At 40.1% G+C, this 21853-nt stretch overlaps 1 protein-coding gene across 6 annotated transcripts in view; it reads left to right on the forward strand.

The window, feature by feature from the left end:
- The window catches only part of SULF1 (sulfatase 1), a 125686-nt gene that overhangs the window by 67355 nt on the left and 36478 nt on the right, over window positions 1-21853 (forward strand). For all 6 annotated transcript variants that reach the window (XM_031604862.2, XM_090137686.1, XM_090137685.1 and 3 more), the window contains 2 exons: window positions 9130-9281; window positions 11306-11475. In XM_031604862.2, the coding sequence (XP_031460722.1) occupies window positions 9130-9281; window positions 11306-11475 (322 nt within the window). The remainder of the gene's footprint in view (window positions 1-9129; window positions 9282-11305; window positions 11476-21853) is intronic.

Here is a 21853-nt window from a genome sequence, read left to right on the forward strand (position 1 = left end):
AGGGAGAAGGGGTGACTACACGACACATGGGCTCGTCATGACTCTGTGCTGAAGCTGCAGGTAAATCAGTAAATCAGTATCCACCTCAGAGGGCCAAATGCCACTTGCTGTTTGGTGGCCAACCTTAAAAGGAACAAGTTTGGAGAACCCCAGTGCAATACAGCAGTTGAGACAATTGAATTTGGTTCTCTGTTTGAAATGATGAGGATTTAGCTCTCACATTTTGCACAAGGTCAAATAATTATATAAGCCAGTGGCAATAAGGGAATGGCAGATTGTTTATATAATGTTCTTACTTCTGTTCACACCAGATAGTTTCCAACATCTATAAAGCATTTGCTGTCTAAACCTGCCTCAGCCTTAACTAAACCCTCTATGCTGCAATTGATCACACAAGGGCAGGCTGCTTATGAGGAGAGTCCTGCTAAAGCCACGAGGACTCCAAGCAAGAACAGCAGTCCATTTAAAGAGAGGTCTGAAATGTGCTGTAATAAACTGCAGTCATAATTAGAGCCCACTGGGAAAACCTGACAAAAAACAGATATTTTTTCTTTCCTTTTTCTCTTCTACTGTTCTACTTCTGTTCTACTCTGAAGTGACCTAATGGAGATGTTACATTTCCTGGGAACATCCTTTGTTTAAAACATCAGTGCTAAATCACAGGCAGGAACAGTGCTGTGTGGGAACAGGGCAGACAATATTCAGTAACATCACTGCCAAACCAAAATTACTTGTGCTTCTAATTATCTTTAAAAAAATCCAAAAATAATTAATGATGCTGCAATTTTTATCATTTTCCTTAGTCACAAGCTCTATTCTAAAGCAGAAGTGAGTCAGCTGCACAGCTTCTTGACTTTGAAAAGTCCACAAACTTGGTGAAATTAAACTACTACTTGTGGAATGCCGACTAACAGTAGAAAATAGAAGGAGAAGACACACAGAATAGGTAGAAAGAGAAAACAAAGCAACTCTGGAGAACTTCAGAGATGAAACATTTGTTATTATTAGATAGACTTCAGCTGTTCATATAGAGAAAGAAAGAGGGTCACTGTAATTACTTTCAAATTTCATAGAAATTGTCAGAAAAGCTTGACATGTTTTCTTTCATCTTGTAGTTTTAAGGTCAGGAAACATCCCATCAGCTATTTAGATTCAGAAATTTTATTTGCAAGATTATTAGATGCAGGAGTTAGAAGTTTTGTTTAGGCCTTTCTAGTGGTGGCCAATATCTAGGAGACATAAATATAACGGTTATTTTATTGCTTTGAAACGTGTCAATCCTTTGTATGCTGTAGGATTTTATCAGCTGATTTTTATCAGCTGAAGTTTCGCCCTTTTGAATATCTGAAGAGAAATATACTTCTAAATTTTCGCTCTTGATTTAGCGTAAATATGCATTCAGAACTCTCTCTGCTAAGCGTTACTTTAGAAAATGATTGCCTTCTAACGCTCTCTCCTCTTAACTCTTCATAGCCAGTGTAGTCATGCAGGGCAGATAAGGAGTCTGCTCTGGTTCCACAATCGCTGACTGCCTCAACAGGCCAAACTCAGGATCAGGCTCTCCTCTTACACAATTCTACTTGAAAGACCAAAGATCACCAAATTAGGCAATTATTTGCTTACTAATTTGTTTAATTGTCTTTATGAGGACATATTTCCCAATATTTTATCTTTGCTCAAAAGAGTCAACTGATCAGCATAAGATTTAGGGGTCATGCATGCAACTGTCCTGATGGCATTCTCAGCCTTTTATAAGACAGAAATGACAAAATACCAAAGTTAAGCAACATGGATGCTAGTTTCTAAATACTCATGTTTGTAAAACTCAAAACTCAAGAAGTGGCTGGACAAGATGTTGCTGACACTGGTTCACAGAATACTGTGTCATGATGAACAGAAATGGTCCTTTACTTGACATCTAGCTAATATTTTCAACAGTTTATATCAGCATCTGTTGTATGTCAGTTGACATCTGTCAATTGTTACACCTTTCTTAGTGTAATGGTCTAACTAATAAAATGCTGAGGTGATGAGATTGAAGGCTAAGCAGTTTGAAGAAGGAGTATTTAAACTGTACATCATTCCACTTTGACACACTGGACAAGTAAATCTTTGAAAAAGGTGCAGAAATGACACCTTCTGAAGGTGTAGATAGATTATACATTTCCTCTGGAGGCAAAGCATGTGTGGAAACAGGAAACTGTAGCCTTACAGTACAATTGATTGCCAGCATACACTATTTTTAATTTGCATCGTTTCAGTGGCCTAATTTGTATCCTGCCTCATACACCACTGCAAAACAGAGAGGGCGTCAGGATGTGATACACAGGTGGGAATGAGTACACAGGGAGTTGATTTCTATTTATTTCTAAAGTAAAAATAAAGAAAGGGAGAGAGAATCCCATACTTTAGGTTCTTCTTTAATTGGTATAAAAGAGGCTGGGGAGCATCAAACATCATTTAAATTGTTAATAATTGAAATACTTTAAAATATGCTTATACATGTCAGAATAAAATTACACTTTCAGTCAAGTTGAGAAATGTTCAAGTAAAAGTGAAATATGCCAAATATATTCAAATAGTCTAGAAAAAGTGAAATATGGATGAGAGAAAAGGCTGAAGGGAATAATGAGCAAGATTTTTTTATTCTATTTATGAATACATTTGAAGTGAGACTTTTTTTGTTTCGGGACTTCATCAAAAGCTACAGCATATTTGCCTACTCACGCTTAAAACAGAACTCCGCACTACTAAATCTTGTGCAGAAAACCATACAATAAAAGCTTTTTAGTGAGGCTACACATTCAAGTTTTTCCTTTCAGAAAATCTGGGTAGAACATTGTGTGTGCAACTAATCCATCTGTCCTGTTCATGTGGCCACATGACAGAAATGTATTATAACATATCACTTTTTGAAAGGTTAATTTTTCTCTGTTGAAAAAGAAGATAGACCTCTAGCAGGAGGTGAGATGCTAACATCCAGATCGGTAAGGATGGAGTTCTCAGATCCTCTCTGCAAAACTCTGCTGTGTTTTTGCTGAGTAAGCAGAGTGAGGTTTGTTCACATACATGGTGAGATGGTTCCAATGCTACTGAAAAGAAGATACTGGTGAGACTCAGGCATTGTTGTGTACTCCCGATGTCCAAACATTTAATCTCTCTTCCCGCGATGCACATGTTCAGGCCTGCAGGCCCTGCAGTGCCTCCTGATCCCCTCTCTGAGCCTTGTCCCCCAGCCTATCTGTCAACAAGTTGTTCCACCCTTTTTTTCCGCCTGGTGTCTACTCAATCCTGACAGACACATCTTATTCCCACCACTTGCCATTAGCAATCTCCTTTCCCAGTCCACTCAGCAAATCAGTTTCTCTCACCCCCCTTCCTTGTCAGTCACCTTCTTTTCCCTTTCTCCACTAGTTTTCTAGTTTCTTGCTTCACATCCCCTGTCCGGGGCCCCTGAGCCTCCCCTGCCTTTTCCCCTCACTCAGTTCCTTTGCTAGCACCCCTGGGGCTCTTCCCCAAACTGCATGTCCTTATCTGCTCACCTCTTGCCCTCTGCATTTCAATCAACTTTCTCCCGCCCGCTGACACCAGTTGCAGGTGGACAGGGAATGCCCCAAGGTTCCCGTGCAAACTGCAGTCTTCTTTTCAGAACTGAGCAAAAATATGGACAGGGTTTACTAAGACGATAAAAGATGCCTCCTTGACAAAAAGTCCATCACGTCTTTGACAGAATTCGTGTTCTCATTGCAGAGTGTGGAAGTACTATCAAATGAAAGCCCACATAATTTTTTTCAGATGTTATATGTAATTCCATTACTGTGGTTCTCAAAGGTGGCTACTGTTCAGGCTAAGAAGTTTCAAAAAATTCAGCCTGAGGCAGACATCCAGTGTGGAAAATTTCTGTCCGAGTATGAGAGACTTATAAGCAACTGAAAACAGGTTCTTATAATGAAAAGTGTCAGACAACATCAGTATTGGAAAGTGCTACCAGGTTGGCCCATAATACAAGCTTTGTTAAAGACGTCACCCAGGCTAACGATTGATATATCAAGTTATAGCCTAATGCCTTTTGCAACTCCTGAGTTATAAAACCTTTAATGCTCTTTCTGGTTACAAGGGTAAACCTGACAGCAACTGGGAAAGACCCACAAAACCAGAGAACAATAGAAAACCTGAGGTTTTCTGCTGTGGTTAATTTCCAAGACAGGGAACTGAGAGATCTGAATAATATTCTTGGCAATGCCACAGGCTGCCTGCATGACTTAGGCCTAGCTGGAGGTTAACCTCTCGGTGCCTCAGTTTCCTCACATAATTGTTGAGACATTCTTTTTTCATTCCCTGAGGAGGACTGGAATACTGAACTGACTTTCTTCAGTTTAATGATGTGATATCTTAATGCTTTACAATCATTCAGCAGATGGGAAAAATCAAACTTCCCAATTTTGAAGCTATCATTTGCATAATGGGAAGAAAGCAAGGAGAAATTTACTGGAATAATCCGGAAGCTGGAGTTTTGTTGGGCTCTGTCCCCAAAAGCACATAGTCACTGTGTGTCAGCACTGAAATGTCATGTAAACAGTGCTTTGTAACTCTTGTAAATCGTTTCCTGACTTTGTTAAAGGAAGTGGGCTGTCTGCTTAAAGCTCTTGTCTGGGTCATGGTGACTAAACCTTACAGCAGCATGCCTTTCCAAAGGCTTGGTTTTGTTTTAAATCAGGAACATTCCCATAAACTTAAACAAATAACAGGGGTATAGGAGCACAATGTATGTCCTTTGATCCATGGAAGTGCAGAGATGTGCCTCCTGTAGTCACAGCCCAGTTCACCTGTATGCTAATTCACTAATGCTGACAGGAGATAGGGGCCTACTTCTGTTGTGTAATGCTGTAAACATTAGTCATACATGCTTGTATTAAGTGCTGGGAAATTAACTGCTGGGAATTGTGAGAATTTGCATCACATTAAGCTGTAAGAATCCTGGCTTCAAATTCTAGAGATCCCCTGGGTCAAATTCTTGTTGCCAATTGCAGCCCCCCTGACGATCTCAGTCCAGTTCAGGACTCATTAGCTAATTACTAAAAGGAAAACAAAAAACTGTATTAAGGAATCTATTCAAATTAGCCACCAGACATATATATTCTGCAGCCACTCCTGAGACATATAGATGCCCGTACAACTGTTCCCCATGCCATGCATCATTTGCATAAACTTAATTGAACATGTTCACACAGAATGCAATTATTTTGATATACAAAGTTACTCTACATGTGATTAAAAAGTAACTATGTGTCCTGGGAACAGCTAGCAAAACTGCCAGAATACAGACAAAATCAGTCTAATTAAAATGCAAAAATTGGCATTTATCTTTCCTGTTATCCCTGTGGGGGCCATTACACACAATAATGAAAAGATGTCCCTGGAAATAGCATTGCTTTTTAATGAGGCTTTTACCTATTGAGTCATAATCTCTGTTTTATTAATTGGAAGCAAGAATGGCTTCCTAAACTCTAGAACTGCTGAGAATAAGTAACTTCTAAAGCAGAATATTTGCAGTCTGTACTCAGACTTGGGCAGTTCAGCAAGTGCCAAGCTACAGCTCAGTTAAGGATGTGGGTTGACTTTATAAGCCAAGCATGTGAGGATCCAGAAAGAACATTTGCTTATCACAGTGTAAGCTCCTGAGCAGTCCCATGACACATTCTATATCCCTCTAATTGTTCTTACCCTTTGGCTAAGAAAAAAACCTGTAGGACACCCATAGTGATTACTTCTGATTACTCTTTGTCCTCGTGGATGCTACTGTGCTTTCCCTTTTACTCAGGCACTTGTCTTAATTCAGAGTGTGAAGACCCAGGCACTAACCACTGGCACTGAGCTCCAGCTCTGACTTGCTTCCCCTATCCAGTTCTCAGTGGTACTTAGAAAACCCCATGGTGAAATGACTGAACTCTTGTGTTTTAGTAAAAACCTGGCTTTTCCCATCATATGTGTAATTACTTATATCCTCCTGAGCTTTTGACCAGCAAACCTCCCTTGGTTAAAGCAATTTGGCAAATGTGATCCATTATCACAGCTACTGCTGCTTCTACAAGTATTCAGGTCTTTACTATGTGTTTGACATGGGAACTGCTTTATTCCACAACAGAGCGAAACATCTATTTCTGCAAACTGTCACTCAAGGAGCTGCTTAAAACTTGACATTTCTCAGATTATTTTCATGATTAAATGCTAAATCATTGCCAACACAGAGGTGAATGGTTCAGTCTGTCAGTCTGAAGTCTCATAACATGCTGAAAATATGGGGTTCAGGAGGCCAAGGGGGAGCTAACAAAACATTGTTAAAGTTTCAAAATTAAGTAATCTAAAGTAAGGAAATTCCAAGATGAATTGCCCCCTAGCAGCTCCAAGCCTCCCTTCCCTTTCTAAATTCAATTTATCTTTTCCCATCCCTATGCTCCGGGACTTTTCATCTCTGCATTTTATGCTGGTGGCTTTCTCTCAAGTAATGCCTGAATATCAGAAGAGAGCAGGAAAGAAAGAAGCTGACTGTTTTAGGGTCAAAATGCAAACTCTGAGGATTTTCTCAAGTCCACAAAAGAACAACCCATGGTGACATTAAGCTGAGAAGCTATGTCTTTCTTGATCACATCTGTATGCTACAGCTTTTTCTAGAGCCTGGCCATTCTGGGACAGATTTTCATAGCCACCTCTGTTACTTACAAAGGCACTACCTCAAAACCTAGAGACACTAGAGCTTCTCAAAAAAAAAATGCCTGCCAAAGAGTTTTAAATGGACGAACTCATTTATCTTTCTCTAGCCTTTTTCTTGGAAATTGAAGGACTGTTTGGCTAAAATGTAGTCATGCTACATGTTTCCATGTAGCAAAATCCAGCCTGACTCAGATAGCACGGAAACTATCATCACTACTGTCTGAAGTTTAGCAAACCTGTAAATAGCAGTGTTCAGGTCTCAGTATTAGTCAGTGTTAGTTATAGGTGGGACTGTCAAACCATTCTACATGATAAATTGCCACAACTTTCATTTTACAGCTTGAGAGTCTCTGATCTTTGTGGGAGGCAGGTTGGCAGAGGTCTTTACAGATGAATGCAGCACATAGAGCTTCCTCAAGATCATGGAGGTGGTGGATCTGGGATGGCATTCAGGAGGATTGGCCTCAAATCTTCCCTGAACCACAGACTGTCCTTGATTTTGTTTGGCTCAGTATGCTCATTCTATTATTCTTCACTGTTGTCTGTCTTTAACTTCTCTTTCCCTTCTACTCTTTCTGTGGCTTCTTTTCCCACAATATTTCAGCCTTTATCCTTACACATTCCCTGAACATCCAACTCCCTGAGAGTTTGACACAGTTTGGCTGCCTTAAAGGAAAGGAATGGTTTCCATTCCGGGAGGCAATGGACTGGGCACATATTCCCTCCCCGCAGTTACCCTCTTCACCTCAAGCTTCTTGACTTATGGTTGGCCCCAGAGGAAAAAAGGATAGAGGCTAGGTTGCTTTCTTACAGGCTGTGGGAGGATGAACTGAAGGTCTGGGCTAATGTCTGCAGGACTTGTTTATATGTCGCATTCCACGTGGTATAGGAAAGAAACCTTATATATGACTATAACCTCTGGTTAGTGACATTTGGCAGTTAAAAAATTCGATTGCCCCATAGTTATGTTGCCTCAAGAAACTTTTAATTATGAATATCTTCATTTTTCCACCAGTTTTCCCAGGAAGGAGTTCACCATACCCACATCAATCAGATCTGAATTATTGAAGCCCTTCCGCAAATGTGCTTTTCTTGGTTACATTGAATGCGTCTAGGTTGAATGCGAGGTTTTCCAAAGTGACTTCATTTCCTAAGTAGGAAACATGTAAGGGTGTCTGACGTGTGTCTCGGATCCCAGCCAAGGAAGTGATGCTGGGCAGGAGCTGTCTGTGGGCAGCCTGGCAGCAGGGCTGGGCAGGCTGGGATGGCCGGGGCTGCAGCAGGATGGGTGTCTGACACACAGCTCTGTCCTTGCAAAGGGATTGGTTTCTGTCATTTATTTCTCTTCAGGTAAGACCTTCCAAGGGCTTGGACACTTTAAGAAAATTAAAATTGCAAGCAGGAGGGTTAGTCAGTCACTCCACCATGTGCAGCATTGCTGTAGCTGAGATGGAGCCAACAAAGTCCCCATAAACAAATTTGCAGGTAGAGTCAGATGATGTGTCACTACTTCTGCCCATGCAGAAGTAAAGCAGAGCAGAGCCTTCCAAACTAACATCTTTATCTTGGGCAAGGACAGTACATACGCAACTAAAAAGCAGCAATAGTGCTTCTTTTGCCAGGGTCCCAGGGTTAATCCATGCTTCCAAGGCCAGTTGGCGAGTTCTTGATGCCTGCATATCATTGGCATAAGCAATAGTTGGAAGTTTACTGCGTTGTGAGACTGTTTTTCTTCTGTCACATTAGAGTCTTCTTCAGGAAGAGTTTGTGGGAACACTTGCTGGGCATGATGACAGATGACAGTTTCTGAAAGCTTTGGTCTGAGAGGGTTGTGCCTTGTCATCTTTACCTAATGGAAATACACCTAAGTTTTGAAGACCAGGTAGAGGTAGCTGACCTCTCCAAGACACTGCCTGCTATTTCTGCCTTAGAGAAGTTTTGGCAGCCAAGCAGAGCAGGGATTCCCTCTTGCTCTACCCAGGCAGGGCCCAGCAGGATGGAGATCCAGGCTTCCCAGAGCTTTCATCAAACCAGAACTTGCAGCCAGGTTGCCAAACCCAGACTTTCAAAAGTTAAAACATCATAGGATTTGCTTAAAACCAAAAGATGTGTTTCTCAGATGTTTCCTGTGGGGACTGAATTTTTATTCCGATTTCAAGTGGAAACCATATAAATTCTAAAAGAAAAAAACTCACATCAGTGCTAGATTCCAAGAATGGCAGATAAATGGTAGAATTATAAAAATTCTGGAAATAATTTATTTTAATTTCAAAGCCCTCTTAGATATAAAACCAACATTTTTTGATAGAGTGACTCTGACTCATTCATGCATGCTTTTGACTCAGACTAAAAGTCTCGGATTGCAAAGCCTCATGTGTTTGTGTTTCTTTTGTGTTTTTTTTTTTATTACCTTCACAGCTTTTTTTGGGAAATACCTCAATGAATACAATGGCAGCTACATCCCTCCTGGGTGGAGAGAGTGGGTTGGATTAGTGAAGAACTCTCGCTTCTATAATTACACCATTTCTCGCAATGGTAACAAAGAGAAGCATGGATTTGATTATGCAAAGGTATTTTCCAGACCTATAAATGTCACGGCATTAATCCATATAAAAATCGCTTTCAGATAATTAATTAACCGGATAATTAATTAATTAACCATCTGCAGCCAAGAAATTGAGATGTCATTTTTCTCTCCAGGGCATTTTTATTAATTTCTGTGTGAGGATTTTAACTACAGGACGGAAGAAGATTTCCAAAGGCTTTTCAGTGCAGTTGATTCCTCCCTCTCTTTCTCTCTGCTAGAAACCGCTGATTCTGTGGTAGAAGCAAATAGTAAAGAAAGAACTTTTTTTCAAATAACTGCATGTTTTGCACGACTGAACTTTAAAGTTAACTGTGCATTGTCAGCTATTACCCACATCAGAAACCTTAGTTAATGCTGTTTCCCATTATACAGTGTAAAAAAGATACGTTGTGCGTCTGTGGTGTCCGACTCCAGATATGACTAGGAGAATAGATAAGCACAAGAGCACAGCCATTGGAAAACTTGGGACTTGTTTGTGCTCTTGACAAAGTTTGGAAAGTATGCCAAGGTGACCTGCCTGCTGCCATGAAGCGTCTCAAAAAGACTGAGGAGTGCAGGGCGCAGACTTTCCAGCCTGCAGAAAGCAATCTGGAATTTCCTCAGACTGTAGGCTCACGGAAGATGATACAGATGTTGCAGCTGTGGTTTCTGACCCATGTAATGAGATTTTATTGGAAGCTTGCGATGCCTGTTTCTGATTTCCCCACCCGTAGAAATTACATGATACTGATTACATATTTATATAGAGTTAAAAGAAAAAAAAAACGGAAAAGAAAGAGTATTGGTTAGTTAGGCATTCCTTACACACCCTGTGTATGTAGCTAGAATAAACAGGGAAACAGGAGGGGAGAGGATGCTTTGGGAGAGAAGTCATACAGACATTTCATTCGAGCAGGCCACAAAACCAAAAATTATCAGAACCACAGAGCCCTGCTATCATTACCCATTTTGCAAACCAAAGGGTCGCTGGCTGCCGCTTCCATGCCCTTGCAGGGACTGTAACAGTCAGGGCCAGCGCCTTTGCTCCAAGCGTGCCCCAGGAGAGGAGCAGGGGGCAGGGAGCAGGCGAGCAGGGAGGTCACAGCTGGCTGCCTTGTCCGAGCACCGACATGCGACACAGACCTTGTCCCTCGGGCTCTGCTTTTGCAGCTGTTTGGGGCCGTGAATCCACAACATATGATTAGTCATGCCTGGAAGTGCTTGAAATTACAAACATTGTCTCAGCACTTTCTCAATGAAGCTCACACTAGACCTCCAGGCCAACAATGAATGCTCCAAGGTGGCAGGTGGTTTAATTTAAGTTTTCATCTTTTTTTCTTACTTCCATTTCCTCCCTTCCCCTCGTATGCTTCCATTTGCCACCTTGGCTGTGGGTTAAGCCAGTTTATTAGCAAGTCACAACCTTAATCTCAGCAGCTGCACTGCTTAGGTTATACAATTAAAAGAGCACAGCCTGCAGGAATTCAACTGCTCCCTGCATTTGTGTTTGCACTTTCTCTGATAAATGTTTTTGTAGTATGTTGCTTATTTTAGCTTGTGCCAGTTTGTACATACACAAAAGTGTACTCTGAACAAGGAGCATGCAAGAAATTTAGGTGTGAATAGAAAACCAATGAAAGGGTGAATGATTTCTTGCAGTTGGGAGCTACTACTTTGTGAAAGTATTTTGTCTATGAAAGTCAAGAAACATACCTTTGTCTGTATAGTCTGTCATTCTAAAGGATGCTTAGCATTATATTACAAAATCTGTTTGTCATATTGAATGCATTCTATTGTATCTGATTTGCAAAATACAGTCTTATTTTACGTGGTATTGCCTACTTAAGAAAGTAATTACTGCTCAGTCTCCCCTATGCTCTTAGAGTCACACATCTCTTTGATGGGCTGTTTTTACTTCCTGATCTGCTCTTTAATGAGGACTTGAAAATAACATAATAACATGACAGTATGTGATCTAATTGATCATTCACTTTGTAACTTTTGCTTTACATTAATCGTGTGTTACAGGACTACTTCACAGACCTAATCACTAATGAGAGCATTAATTACTTCAGAATGTCCAAGAGGATATATCCTCATAGGCCCATAATGATGGTCATCAGCCACGCTGCGCCTCACGGCCCCGAGGATTCGGCCCCGCAGTTCTCAGAGCTGTACCCCAACGCTTCGCAGCATATGTAAGTGACAGTCACAGGCTGCCTGCCTGGGTATGGAGACATTGCATGAACAGAGAATGAAAGTATAGGAAACCTGCAGTAAGCAACAGATGTTTGCTTGTTGCTTTGGCCATGTCTGCGCCTTCTGGGAAGGAGACTGACAGCTCTGACCATTATTAAAACAGAGAGAAGCTCTTTTCCTCCTGGGAAGTTGTGAGAGATTAAAAGGTCAGTATTTGGCTTTGTAAGGGCAGCTTCTTACAATACCCTGAAAATATGTAGACACAGGTCAGGATCTGTTGGAAAGATACTACTTCCTTAGCATTCCTCTAAGATATGCACTTCCTGGGCTCAGACTTACTGAATGCACTGAGAGTAAAAACACACTTTTGTAGTTTTCAAGTGCACCAGATTTGTTTATAGACTAGCTACTGGCAGGTTCCCAAAACAACCTATCAGACTGGATTTTTAAATAACATGTTTAATCTTCCCTTGTGATTATACTATAATAATAATAATAGTAAAAAGCCCTCTTTGCTTTGTTTCCAGAACTAAGGCCAACTCCAGGTAAAAAGCTGAGGCTAATGTTTGATTCCACAACTTGCTTTATATCTTCAATATTCTGGGTCCTTTCTCTCACAGTGAGGTGTTGGAGACGCTTTTCTGTCTACTTTGAGCATGTGGACTGCTCTTCCTATTCGTGATTAAACAAAGTCATTGTGCTCTTTCAACACAGAAATCAAAGAAAATAAATATTTTAGCCAGACCATGCATTGATTTAACCTCTGGAAATGAAGAGGAATCAGCTTCATCCCTTACTTTATACATTGCATTTTGAATGCTGAAGTGGCTCACATGCAAGGATGTTATTTGTTGTTACATTAACTGGTTTAAAATTGCAAGGAGTAGCAGTTACTTCATAAGCTGCATGCATAAATTGGTCACTGTTGAGGCCAAAAAGACATTTTCTGTTCATGGCACATGGTTAAGTATTTGTTAATTTGGGGGATTTTTTGGCCTCCTACTGTCTGCTACTGTCTAGAGATGCCATTTTCCCTGACTTTACTTTCTTAGCTCTACTTTCCTGATCTTACATTCTCAGTATTACCACATTCCTGAGACTAGATTCTGCAGGTAGTGCAAACCAGCCAGTCATGTTTTGGAGTTACTTTGATAATCGGTGTAATTCATACCTGTGTATAGAAGTGATAAGAATGATACTTTAGTTTGTAAATATTTGCTTGAAAGGGCAGCTGGTTCTTTAGTAATCAACCCTTAGAATTATTATCAATATGTTATGTTCTAAAGATAAAATAGGACTTAAAAACATGAAAATTGTCATACTGGATTGTATGAAAAATCTTTTTCAGTATCCTGAATTAAGTGCTCCAGCTGTAGGCAGCAGGGAATGCTTCAGAAAAAAAAGAAAAATGAGATTCTTTCTTCCTATTTTTACAGCTTCTGAAAACCATCCATGAGGTGAAGCATCCAGATCACCGCTTCCCATCCTCTTTGTGTCAGTCTGATCTCTCTTTGATCTGTGGTGGCAGCTCTACCATGGTGTGGTGGCCAGTTCTGTGGTGTCACCCCATGATGCAGGGACAAAGCAGTGTCTTTTCAGCTCTTTCAAACCTGGGGCTTGTTCATGCCACTATGTATTCCCTACATCCTATGAGGCATAATGAATATTCACTTCCTCAAATTTAAAAGAGCCCTCCCATGTCTTCTTTCAGTCACCTCTTTTCATAGCAAGAGAGTTATAATCTATTTGTTCTTGTTCTGTTCAACAGATTGTTGGCCATTTCATGGCACAGATTGCCTGCCCTCAGGCAAGCCATCCTCTTTGCTGGGAGACAATCCATCATAAAGAGGAGTTGGATTCAAACTGTTTCCACTTAGCAGTGGGGACCGGGGCTGGAAGAAAAGCACATCATTGTGTCTCACCCAACATCTCCTGAGGTCATGCAGCTCATTTTAGACTCTGTGGTAGCTGTCTTCTGATAAAAGAGTGCTTGTATAAGCCTGCATCAGTTTATCATGCTCTTGGAACTTTCTGCTGCTCGGTGTTTTCAGCCTGCTTTTTTATAGCTTCTCCCAATCTCCAAAAGTTTAGCGACCTCTCCACATTATTACAAGTCACACATCACTTCAAAAGATGAACTAAAGGTCCTAGCTGTGTTTTCTCAGGTTTAGTCTCATCTGAGTACCTGTTTAAATTGCTTTTTATTTGCATGGACTCCTGGAGGCTAGATACGTTGTTCTGCTGGGCTATTTGTGAAACAGCCCAAAATATGAGAATCAGCTGTGCTTCTTGTTACCTTCTGCTGTTGCTGGTTTCTCGGCAGCCTTCTTGCAAAGAATTTCTTTTCTAGCAACCTCAAGAGAGACTTGCCGGTTTGCTTTTTGTTTCTTAGTGCACTGACTGGCAGCGTGTTAGAGTTCAGTCTGCAGCCAAAGAAATGAGACAAATCAAAGGTAAAAGGCTAATTTGGGTGGCTGAAGATACCAAATAATTGTTTTTTCTGCCAAAAACATTAGTAATATGGTCCGACTAAAAGATATAAGAAGTTCACACAGACGTACTCAGTGCTCCCTGTGAAAACAACAGAAGAACAATAAAATCTTTCCTGCCAAGGTTTGTGTAATTTGAACGTTTAACCCTTAGGTTTTCTTCCTTGGTGGTCAAGTACCATTTGCATCTTTTTTTTTTTCTTTTTCCTGACCTTGGGTGACAGCCATCTGACCTTGGATTTTGTTTTTAAAAATGTAGTTGCTATATCATGTTACTGTAACGCCTACCTCCAACAAAGAAGGGAAACCAGGTCAAAAGCTGCTTGCTGGCTTTACAAACTGAGATGGAAGGTTATACCTACAAACCAAGAATTAAGATAGCCTGACAACCACATGTGAGAGGAAGTTTTTCTTAAAAGAACAGTAACTGAAGTAGGCCCTTATATTATTTGACATTTCTTTGCTCATGAAGCGCCTATCATTTGATTGAACTATTGCCTTTATAAATTAAAACCAAACCAAAGAAACAACAAAAAAAAGTTTTGTTGGAAAATGTTTTCCATTTGCACATATGCAGAGGGGAGTGGCTATGGCAGGAAATATTCCAGTTCAGGGAGAGTTCTGCCCTTACTGCTGGCGTCTGTTGGTCTCTTGCCCATGCAGCAACACAGAGAGAAGAAAATCAAGTATGTGCAGCAGAGAATAATGCTATGAACAAAAATAATATTTATGAAAAAAAAAAAATCAAAGCAAAAAGGAAAGGAAGACTTACATACCATCATTACCTTATAGTCCTATCTCCTCAGTATAAGCTGCTCACTAGAGTGGTATACAAAGCCTTACAAGGACAAAAAACGTAATGATGTGTGCACTGTTTAAACATTAATTTTAAATGATCCCTGTTAATTCTCATTAGCTCCACTTTAAGATGAAACATAAACTTTATTATAATGGAAGCAACAGGAACTCTCTATTGCTTTTAAGCATCTCTTATCACTCCAAACATCCTGGCTGTACTCACCTTAAAACATTCCTATTTCTGACAGTTAAAAATGTTTCTAAAAGTTTGGCTGCTGGCTGCTGTCTACCATAATGAGTACATTTTCTGAAAACAAACCATACTAACACATATACTCTAACTATACTCAGAAATGATTTAGGTGGAAACAACTGGTACTGGAGAAGGTGTGTGAGATGAAAGCAGTGTCTAGATTTTTTTCTGTGGTAATGAACATCATCTGTTGCGTAGCGAAGTTGCTAGACCTTGGAAATACTGTTGTTAGATGTGATGCTATGACACAGGAGTTGGCTCTCCAGGTGTCCCTGGCTGCTATTATAGGGCAGTCTTGTTTCATCACAAAACTGAGCAGGAAAGCTCTGGCTCAAAGGATGCTCTAATGAAAGCCTGAATTTCTCTGTTACGCTCAGGGCCTCTGGCACTTTAACTTCCCTTTACCTTCTAGGGTGAACCAGTCTTAGGGGAATTGTGAAGCCAACCTAAGCCATTTATAAGCTGTGAAGTAAACAAACATTAGAAGCAGAAGTCTGCAGGAGGCAGATTTACTGAAGAATGTAAAAAATGGAAATCTGAAGCACTGCTTGCAGGCTGGCAGGAGGACTGACAATCATAATTTTATGATTACCAGGAAGTAATCCTATTGGCAGGCTAAAGGTCTTAGAAAAAGCAGCTTGAAATGCTATCTGGGATGAGACTAGAAAGCTTCCCAAGACAATGTGAGAAAAGGCAAATGAAGAAGCTTTCATTGTTCGAATATATGTAGCATGAAAGGTGCTGAACACACAGGCCTGGTCATAGCAGTACATTTGCAGCAGTAAAGTATAAACAGCAATGCTATTGAACTTCCTGATCCCAAAACAATCTTAATTGTGAATTTGGGGTATAAAATGGCCACACATTCAGGTTGCTCTCTTGCTGCCAGGGATGAATCTCAAACATCTGCTAGCCATGACATTTTTTCTTGTGATGTGGACACCCACCAGAGTGGCCTCATACATTTGCAGCAGTAATAAATTTTGACTCATCAGTGTCTATTGTCAGTGATAGCCTTAAGCCTGCTTGGACTGCTGACTTAGAGATAAGTAATCAGAATCATCTCAAACATCACTGGAAGTGTGACTTTAAACATGACTAGAATCATAGAATCATAGAATCATAGAATCATAGGATCATAGAATGGCCTAGGTTGAAAAGGACCACTAGTTTTAACCCCCCTGCTATGTGCAGGGTCACCAAACCAGACCAGGCTGCCCAGAGCCACATCCAGCCTGGCCTGGAATGCCTCCAGGGATGGGGCATCCACAACCTCCTTGGACAACCTGTTCCAGCGTGTCACCACCCTCTGTGTGAAAAACTTCCTCTTAATATCTAACCTAAATCTCCTTTGTCTTAGTTTGAAACCATTCCCCCTTTTCCTATCAGAAGAAACATTGTGATTTAGAGATGCAGAAAGATTCTAGATGTACAATTAACGATACCTCAAAGTGATGCTTCCTAAAATAAAAAGGTGTTATGTTTAATGAGTAACATCTTTTTCTACTTTATTCTGAAATTCAGCAGTATGTTACACTTTAGGAGTGAAACTTTTTCAACTCATCCCCATGTATAGAAATATTCTTAGTTTTAAAAGATTCCCCTTTTAAAATGCACTCAGAATGGGGAAATTCAACTCCGTATTAATATCAACCATGCCACTGTTCGTAGTTTGTGGACTAATTTTGACAGAACCTAGACTTCCTTTCCAAGAACAATGTCTAAACCTGTTCTTCAGGTTTAGGCTTCTTCAGGAAGTCTGCGTTAACTGCAAATAAAATATTTGCTTCCTTTGATTGCTTACTGTTTTTTTCTGAAGGAGCATGACTGTTTATGCAATGTTTGCAAGTCACATTTTAAAGAGTAATATAGGTGCTAATTTTGTACAGAAGCTACTCATTTTTTACCATCAGTTTTACCATAGGTATTATTTTAAAATGATGTTTACTTTTATTTTTATTAAATGCAAAATGGTCCCGAGGCATATAAGTACTGTGCTATTTTCTCTAACTGGAGGGCTCCCAATCCAAACAGAAAATTAGCCAGGCACTTTTGGGATACAGACCCCTGAGAACTCTATGGAAGTATTCACAAGCGGCATTTTTAGGCAGTATTTTTGTGGACATAATTTTCTTTTGTTGAATAAAAACAGGAGGGAATTAGGAGGTTGTAAATAGGGGCAAACACAGATTCTGAGTATGAGTGATTGAACAAATGTTTCCAGGTATGTTTGCTTCTTCCCGTATTAACCCACCTGTAATAGAAGTGTACATATAGATGTAACTTTTAAGGAAAAAAAAAAAAATCTTAATTTGTAGTTGCACTTAATTCTGGGAGGTACTAAAATGTGCTGTACTGAACTGTGTTTCTTTTCCACGTAGACACCACAACTGTGTAAACAGCATTAGCCAAGCTGAATCTTCCATTCTTTTCTGAATATGTAAAACAGCTTTTTGGTACTAACAATTATCAGAAGGCCTTTCTTGCATTTGTTTTGTTGAAAATCACACAAAAGGCCATTCATTTACTAGCAGAAGTTAGTGTGATTCATTTCTGAATGATTTGCTGTGCTAGGATCCCATTTTAGTTTGTCCTCATGTGCAAGCATCCACTAGTTTATTTCTTTCATAACCTGAAGTTATTGAGGTACCCTTGAAATGGCTAAGACACTTTTTCTATTTTGAAGTTCAAATTTAAATATACAAGCGTAGTAAATGGGTTGTCAGTAAGAGTAATCAAGAGTTGTGAAAGGAAATCCTGATTGTTCATGAAACTGAATGTTATTTAGACTTCTGGGATTCAGACCACAAAGCTGAATGTCAATATAATTATTTTTCTCTCATCATAACTTGAGGTATCTACTTGAACTGATGCTTATAGATAAATAAATGGTAGATTTCATAATGAATCTTTCTTCAAATAAAGAAGTGCACTAGTGTTTATAAATATTCACTCCTTCCATCACCTGCAGAACATGTTGTTATCATCCTTTGCATCCTACTGCAGTCTAACAGGTAGCAGATAGAGACTGAATGCATTACCATGATGTGGCGTTAATAAAACAATATACATCGATGCAGAAATATGAAGTGCTTACAGAACTCAAATGACAGAAGTCATCCCTTTTCTGAAGAGAAGGTAATCTAATGCTAGAGAAGGCTAATGCTAGTTTATGATTGTGTATTTTTGCAGATGTATACATAAAATGGGATGATTTCTCTGTTTATTTATTCACATAAGTAAATGATCACGAGGTCTCAGGGTGAATTGTTTTACTGAGAAAGTCCCTATGAGAAAGGACCTGACTGGTTTCAGTATTTGTTTCTGTTAAGCTTTTGGGATTTTTTGTTGGTTAAATTAGCAGTTTGAGTTTGAAATCTTACGAATCTGACATCTTCCACTGTTCTGCACACTGCCAGAACAGATCTGTCATGGAGAGCCAAAAGTCTCTGTGTAGTAAGTGAGTTGTCTAAATTTACCCAGGCTACTATAGCCCATGTGAGGGGCAAGTACTGTACCTTTTTAATTCAGTAATCTGCTTTATCAATCTTTACCCTTTCTATGGATTTAATATTCATGTAGTATGTTGTAGGTCATTTTGAACTGACTTACATGAAGGGGTGCACTTCCTCTTGTTATATATTTTTCTTACATGTAAAATGAACTCTCACGCATTTCTTGGGCACACACTCAGAAGTTAAAGAAGTGCTTTTCTATTTGCTGATCTACTGGCAAGAGTGACCTTGAAATCAGACACTGCACCAAAGCAGTGTAGTACCGAAAGCTGACAGGCAGATGAGTGGCAGCTCCTTGACAGACTTGGAGGCCATGGAGAAGCTGAAAATAATGAAGGTACCTAGCACAGTCTTCTGGTCATGGATCAACAAGTGGGCTCAAGATAAGATAGCCTCCATGGCCAACAAAAGGCAGTAGAAGACGGCAGATGCTTTCAACCAGATATTCCCAGTACTGAAGAGTCGAATAAATGCAGATGTATGTTCTATTTTACAGCAGTACTTATCAGTACAGAGCAAAGCCTTTCCCAAAAATGGAAGAGTAGAAATAGTGACAGACTTTCCCATGATCACTTTCAAAGGCTTCTAACAGCCGAACTTTTAGCTGATATCACCAACTGCTTCAGAAAAAAAATGTCATGATAAACAGTTATCACTGACACAGAAGGGGTCTGTCTGTTTGGAATGGTTCTCAGAAACAAGCAGTGTTCTCCTCAGAGTTCATTTCTGTTTGTTTTTTGGGGAAAAGAAAAAAAAAGTAGACAAATCAGAGAATGATGTCAGATCTGACACCTGTCAAGAAGTAGCTTTCTGATGGACTTTTGTATGGTACAAAACTCAAGGATGTGTAAAGAACACAGACTGGTTATGGGGCTTCTGAGTTCCTTTCTGCATCTTCCCTATTACACTTTCCCCTCCATTTAGGACCCCTATCTCACCTTTCCCCATTGGTTCCCAGCATTAAATAATCCACAGAATGCCCTGTTGCAAGAATTGTTCGGGAGGAAAATTGTGTTCACTTTCTGCCTACTGCATTTCTCACCCAGAAAATTCAGAATGCATTTGGAAAGTGTCTGTGAAAGGTTTTAACTGCCCTGCTAAACCCCTGAGTGCTGCTTTTAAAGACTATCCATTAAGTGGAGGAGGCTTCTGACAGTGGTCTGGGAACATGAGACTTGAGCCTGCTTCAGCAGCTGGCTCTCCTTCCTGGCACAGCAGCAGGCTGAGTGCAGCTCACAGCCACCTCATCCCTCCTCAGCAGGAGCACTCAGGACGGGAGTCTGCTGAGGAAAAAAGAGAGAAAAAAAAGAAAAAAAGCTTCATTTTGCTGGAAAATGCTGATTAATCAGGACTGAGCACTTTAATGGGAAAATACCTCATTTGACAAACTTCCAAAGAAACAGAGAAAACTGCACTGGAAACACTCTTACTTTCTGTCTTCTGTGTCCTTACCTAATACCTGATAGGTGAATAGAGCTCCTAAGACTTGTTTCTTCAAGGTTTAAGGCTCCTTCTGCTACTGTTAGGGGCTAGCTGACAACCTAGAGGGCTGTGCTCTTGGGCTCAAGTTCATTAATTTTGCAGAAGTATAAACATTCCTTTAAAAAATGAGACTTCTGTGAGAAATGCCAAGATTTTGACTTTCAACCTTGAATTATAAGAATTTCCAGAAAAGAACTTCCAGTTTAGAACTGTGTTTGTTCTGTAGGGAGCTAACCTCTCCATACTTCCTAGTTTCAAGGAAGTTTTCACAAATCCTATGATACTATTGCCTCATTCCTGTTCTCACTTGATGCTGGTGCCTAAGTAGGTCAGTCAAAATCAGCTGGTCATGCTAGAGACTTACGTATTACTCAGATGCCACCTAAATTCTCAAAGTGGTCTCCATTTAAAGCGTGGAGTCCATTTTTTACTGTACTTGATTATCAGTGCGTTATGCTGTCCATTCAGTCAATTTTTATGCTCAGAATACCTGGTTGTATGTTAAATAAACTATAGCAAAAACAAAAAGATCATAGAATCATAATTGTTAAGAAAATTAAATTAGAAAATTGAATAGAATTGTTATGAAAAAGAACTCTAAGATCAAGTCTGGTCATCAACCTATCACTACATGCTCACTAAACCATTGGTGTCCAACTCCCTAGATTTATGGTTTAGTTGCTTTTTTTTTTTTTTTAATGTTTTAATAATATATATATGTAAATAAGTTTTATTACTTACATATATTGAAAGATAATTGCATCCACCATTCCATGTCTGTGTACAACAGAAAAAAAGTGACAGCTAAATCAAGGCGTGGTGGAAGGCTGTGGTTTTCAATGTACAATGTTCTGATATTGGTCAATGCTACCTCTTATGAAAGGACAACAAGCTGCACATAAATATTTCTGTAGGAAAAAAAAAAAGGCTTAATGTAATGCACATTGTAAAATTATCATGATGTAAAGACTTATTAACAATATTTCTACTATAAGCTGAAATTAGAACCATAGGAATCAATTCAAGTTAATAATACAACAGCATTTCTTCATTTGCATTTTACATTTATTTTTCAAAAGTAGTGCTACAATATATGCATTACATACTGCAGTGCATTATTAGAAATGCAGAAAAATTAAAACTGAGAAACCTCATCAGAAAAAGCAAAGCCTAGATTTTGCAAGTGGTAGAGAAGGAAAACAGTCATACATAGGTAAAAGAAATCACAGGACATAGATTTTCACAGAATCACAGAATCACAGAATTGCCAGGGTTGGAAGGGACCTCAAGGATCATGAATCTCCAACCCCCCTGCCACATGCAGGGCCACCACCATTCCACCTAATGCTAGACCAGGCTGCCCAGGGCCCCATCCAATCTGGCTTTGAACACCTCCAGGGACGGGGCATCCACAACCTCCCTGGGCAGCCTGTTCCAGTACCTCACCACTCTCTCCGTAAAGAATTTCCCCCTGACATCCAACCTATATCTCCCTTCCCTCAGCTTAAAACCATTTCCCCTTGTCCTGCTGTCACTCACCCTTTCAAAGAGTTGATTCCCCTCCTCTTTGTAGGCTCCCTTTATGTACTGAAAGGCTGCAATGAGGTCACCCCGCAGCCTTCTTTTCTCCAGGCTGAACAAGCCCAGCTCCCTCAGCCTGTCCTCATAGGGGAGGTGCTCCAGTCCCCTGATCATCTTTGTGGCCCTCCTCTGGACCCTCTCCAACAGCTCCCTGTCTTTCTTGTACTGGGGGCTCCAGACCTGGACGCAGTATTCCAGATGGGGCCTCACAAGAGCAGAGTAGAGGGGAACAATCACCTCTCTGTCCCTGCTGGCCACC

Source organism: Phasianus colchicus, chromosome 3 (assembly GCF_987193195.1).
Source record: "Phasianus colchicus chromosome 3, bPhaCol1.hap1.1, whole genome shotgun sequence".
NCBI lineage: Eukaryota > Metazoa > Chordata > Aves > Galliformes > Phasianidae > Phasianus > Phasianus colchicus.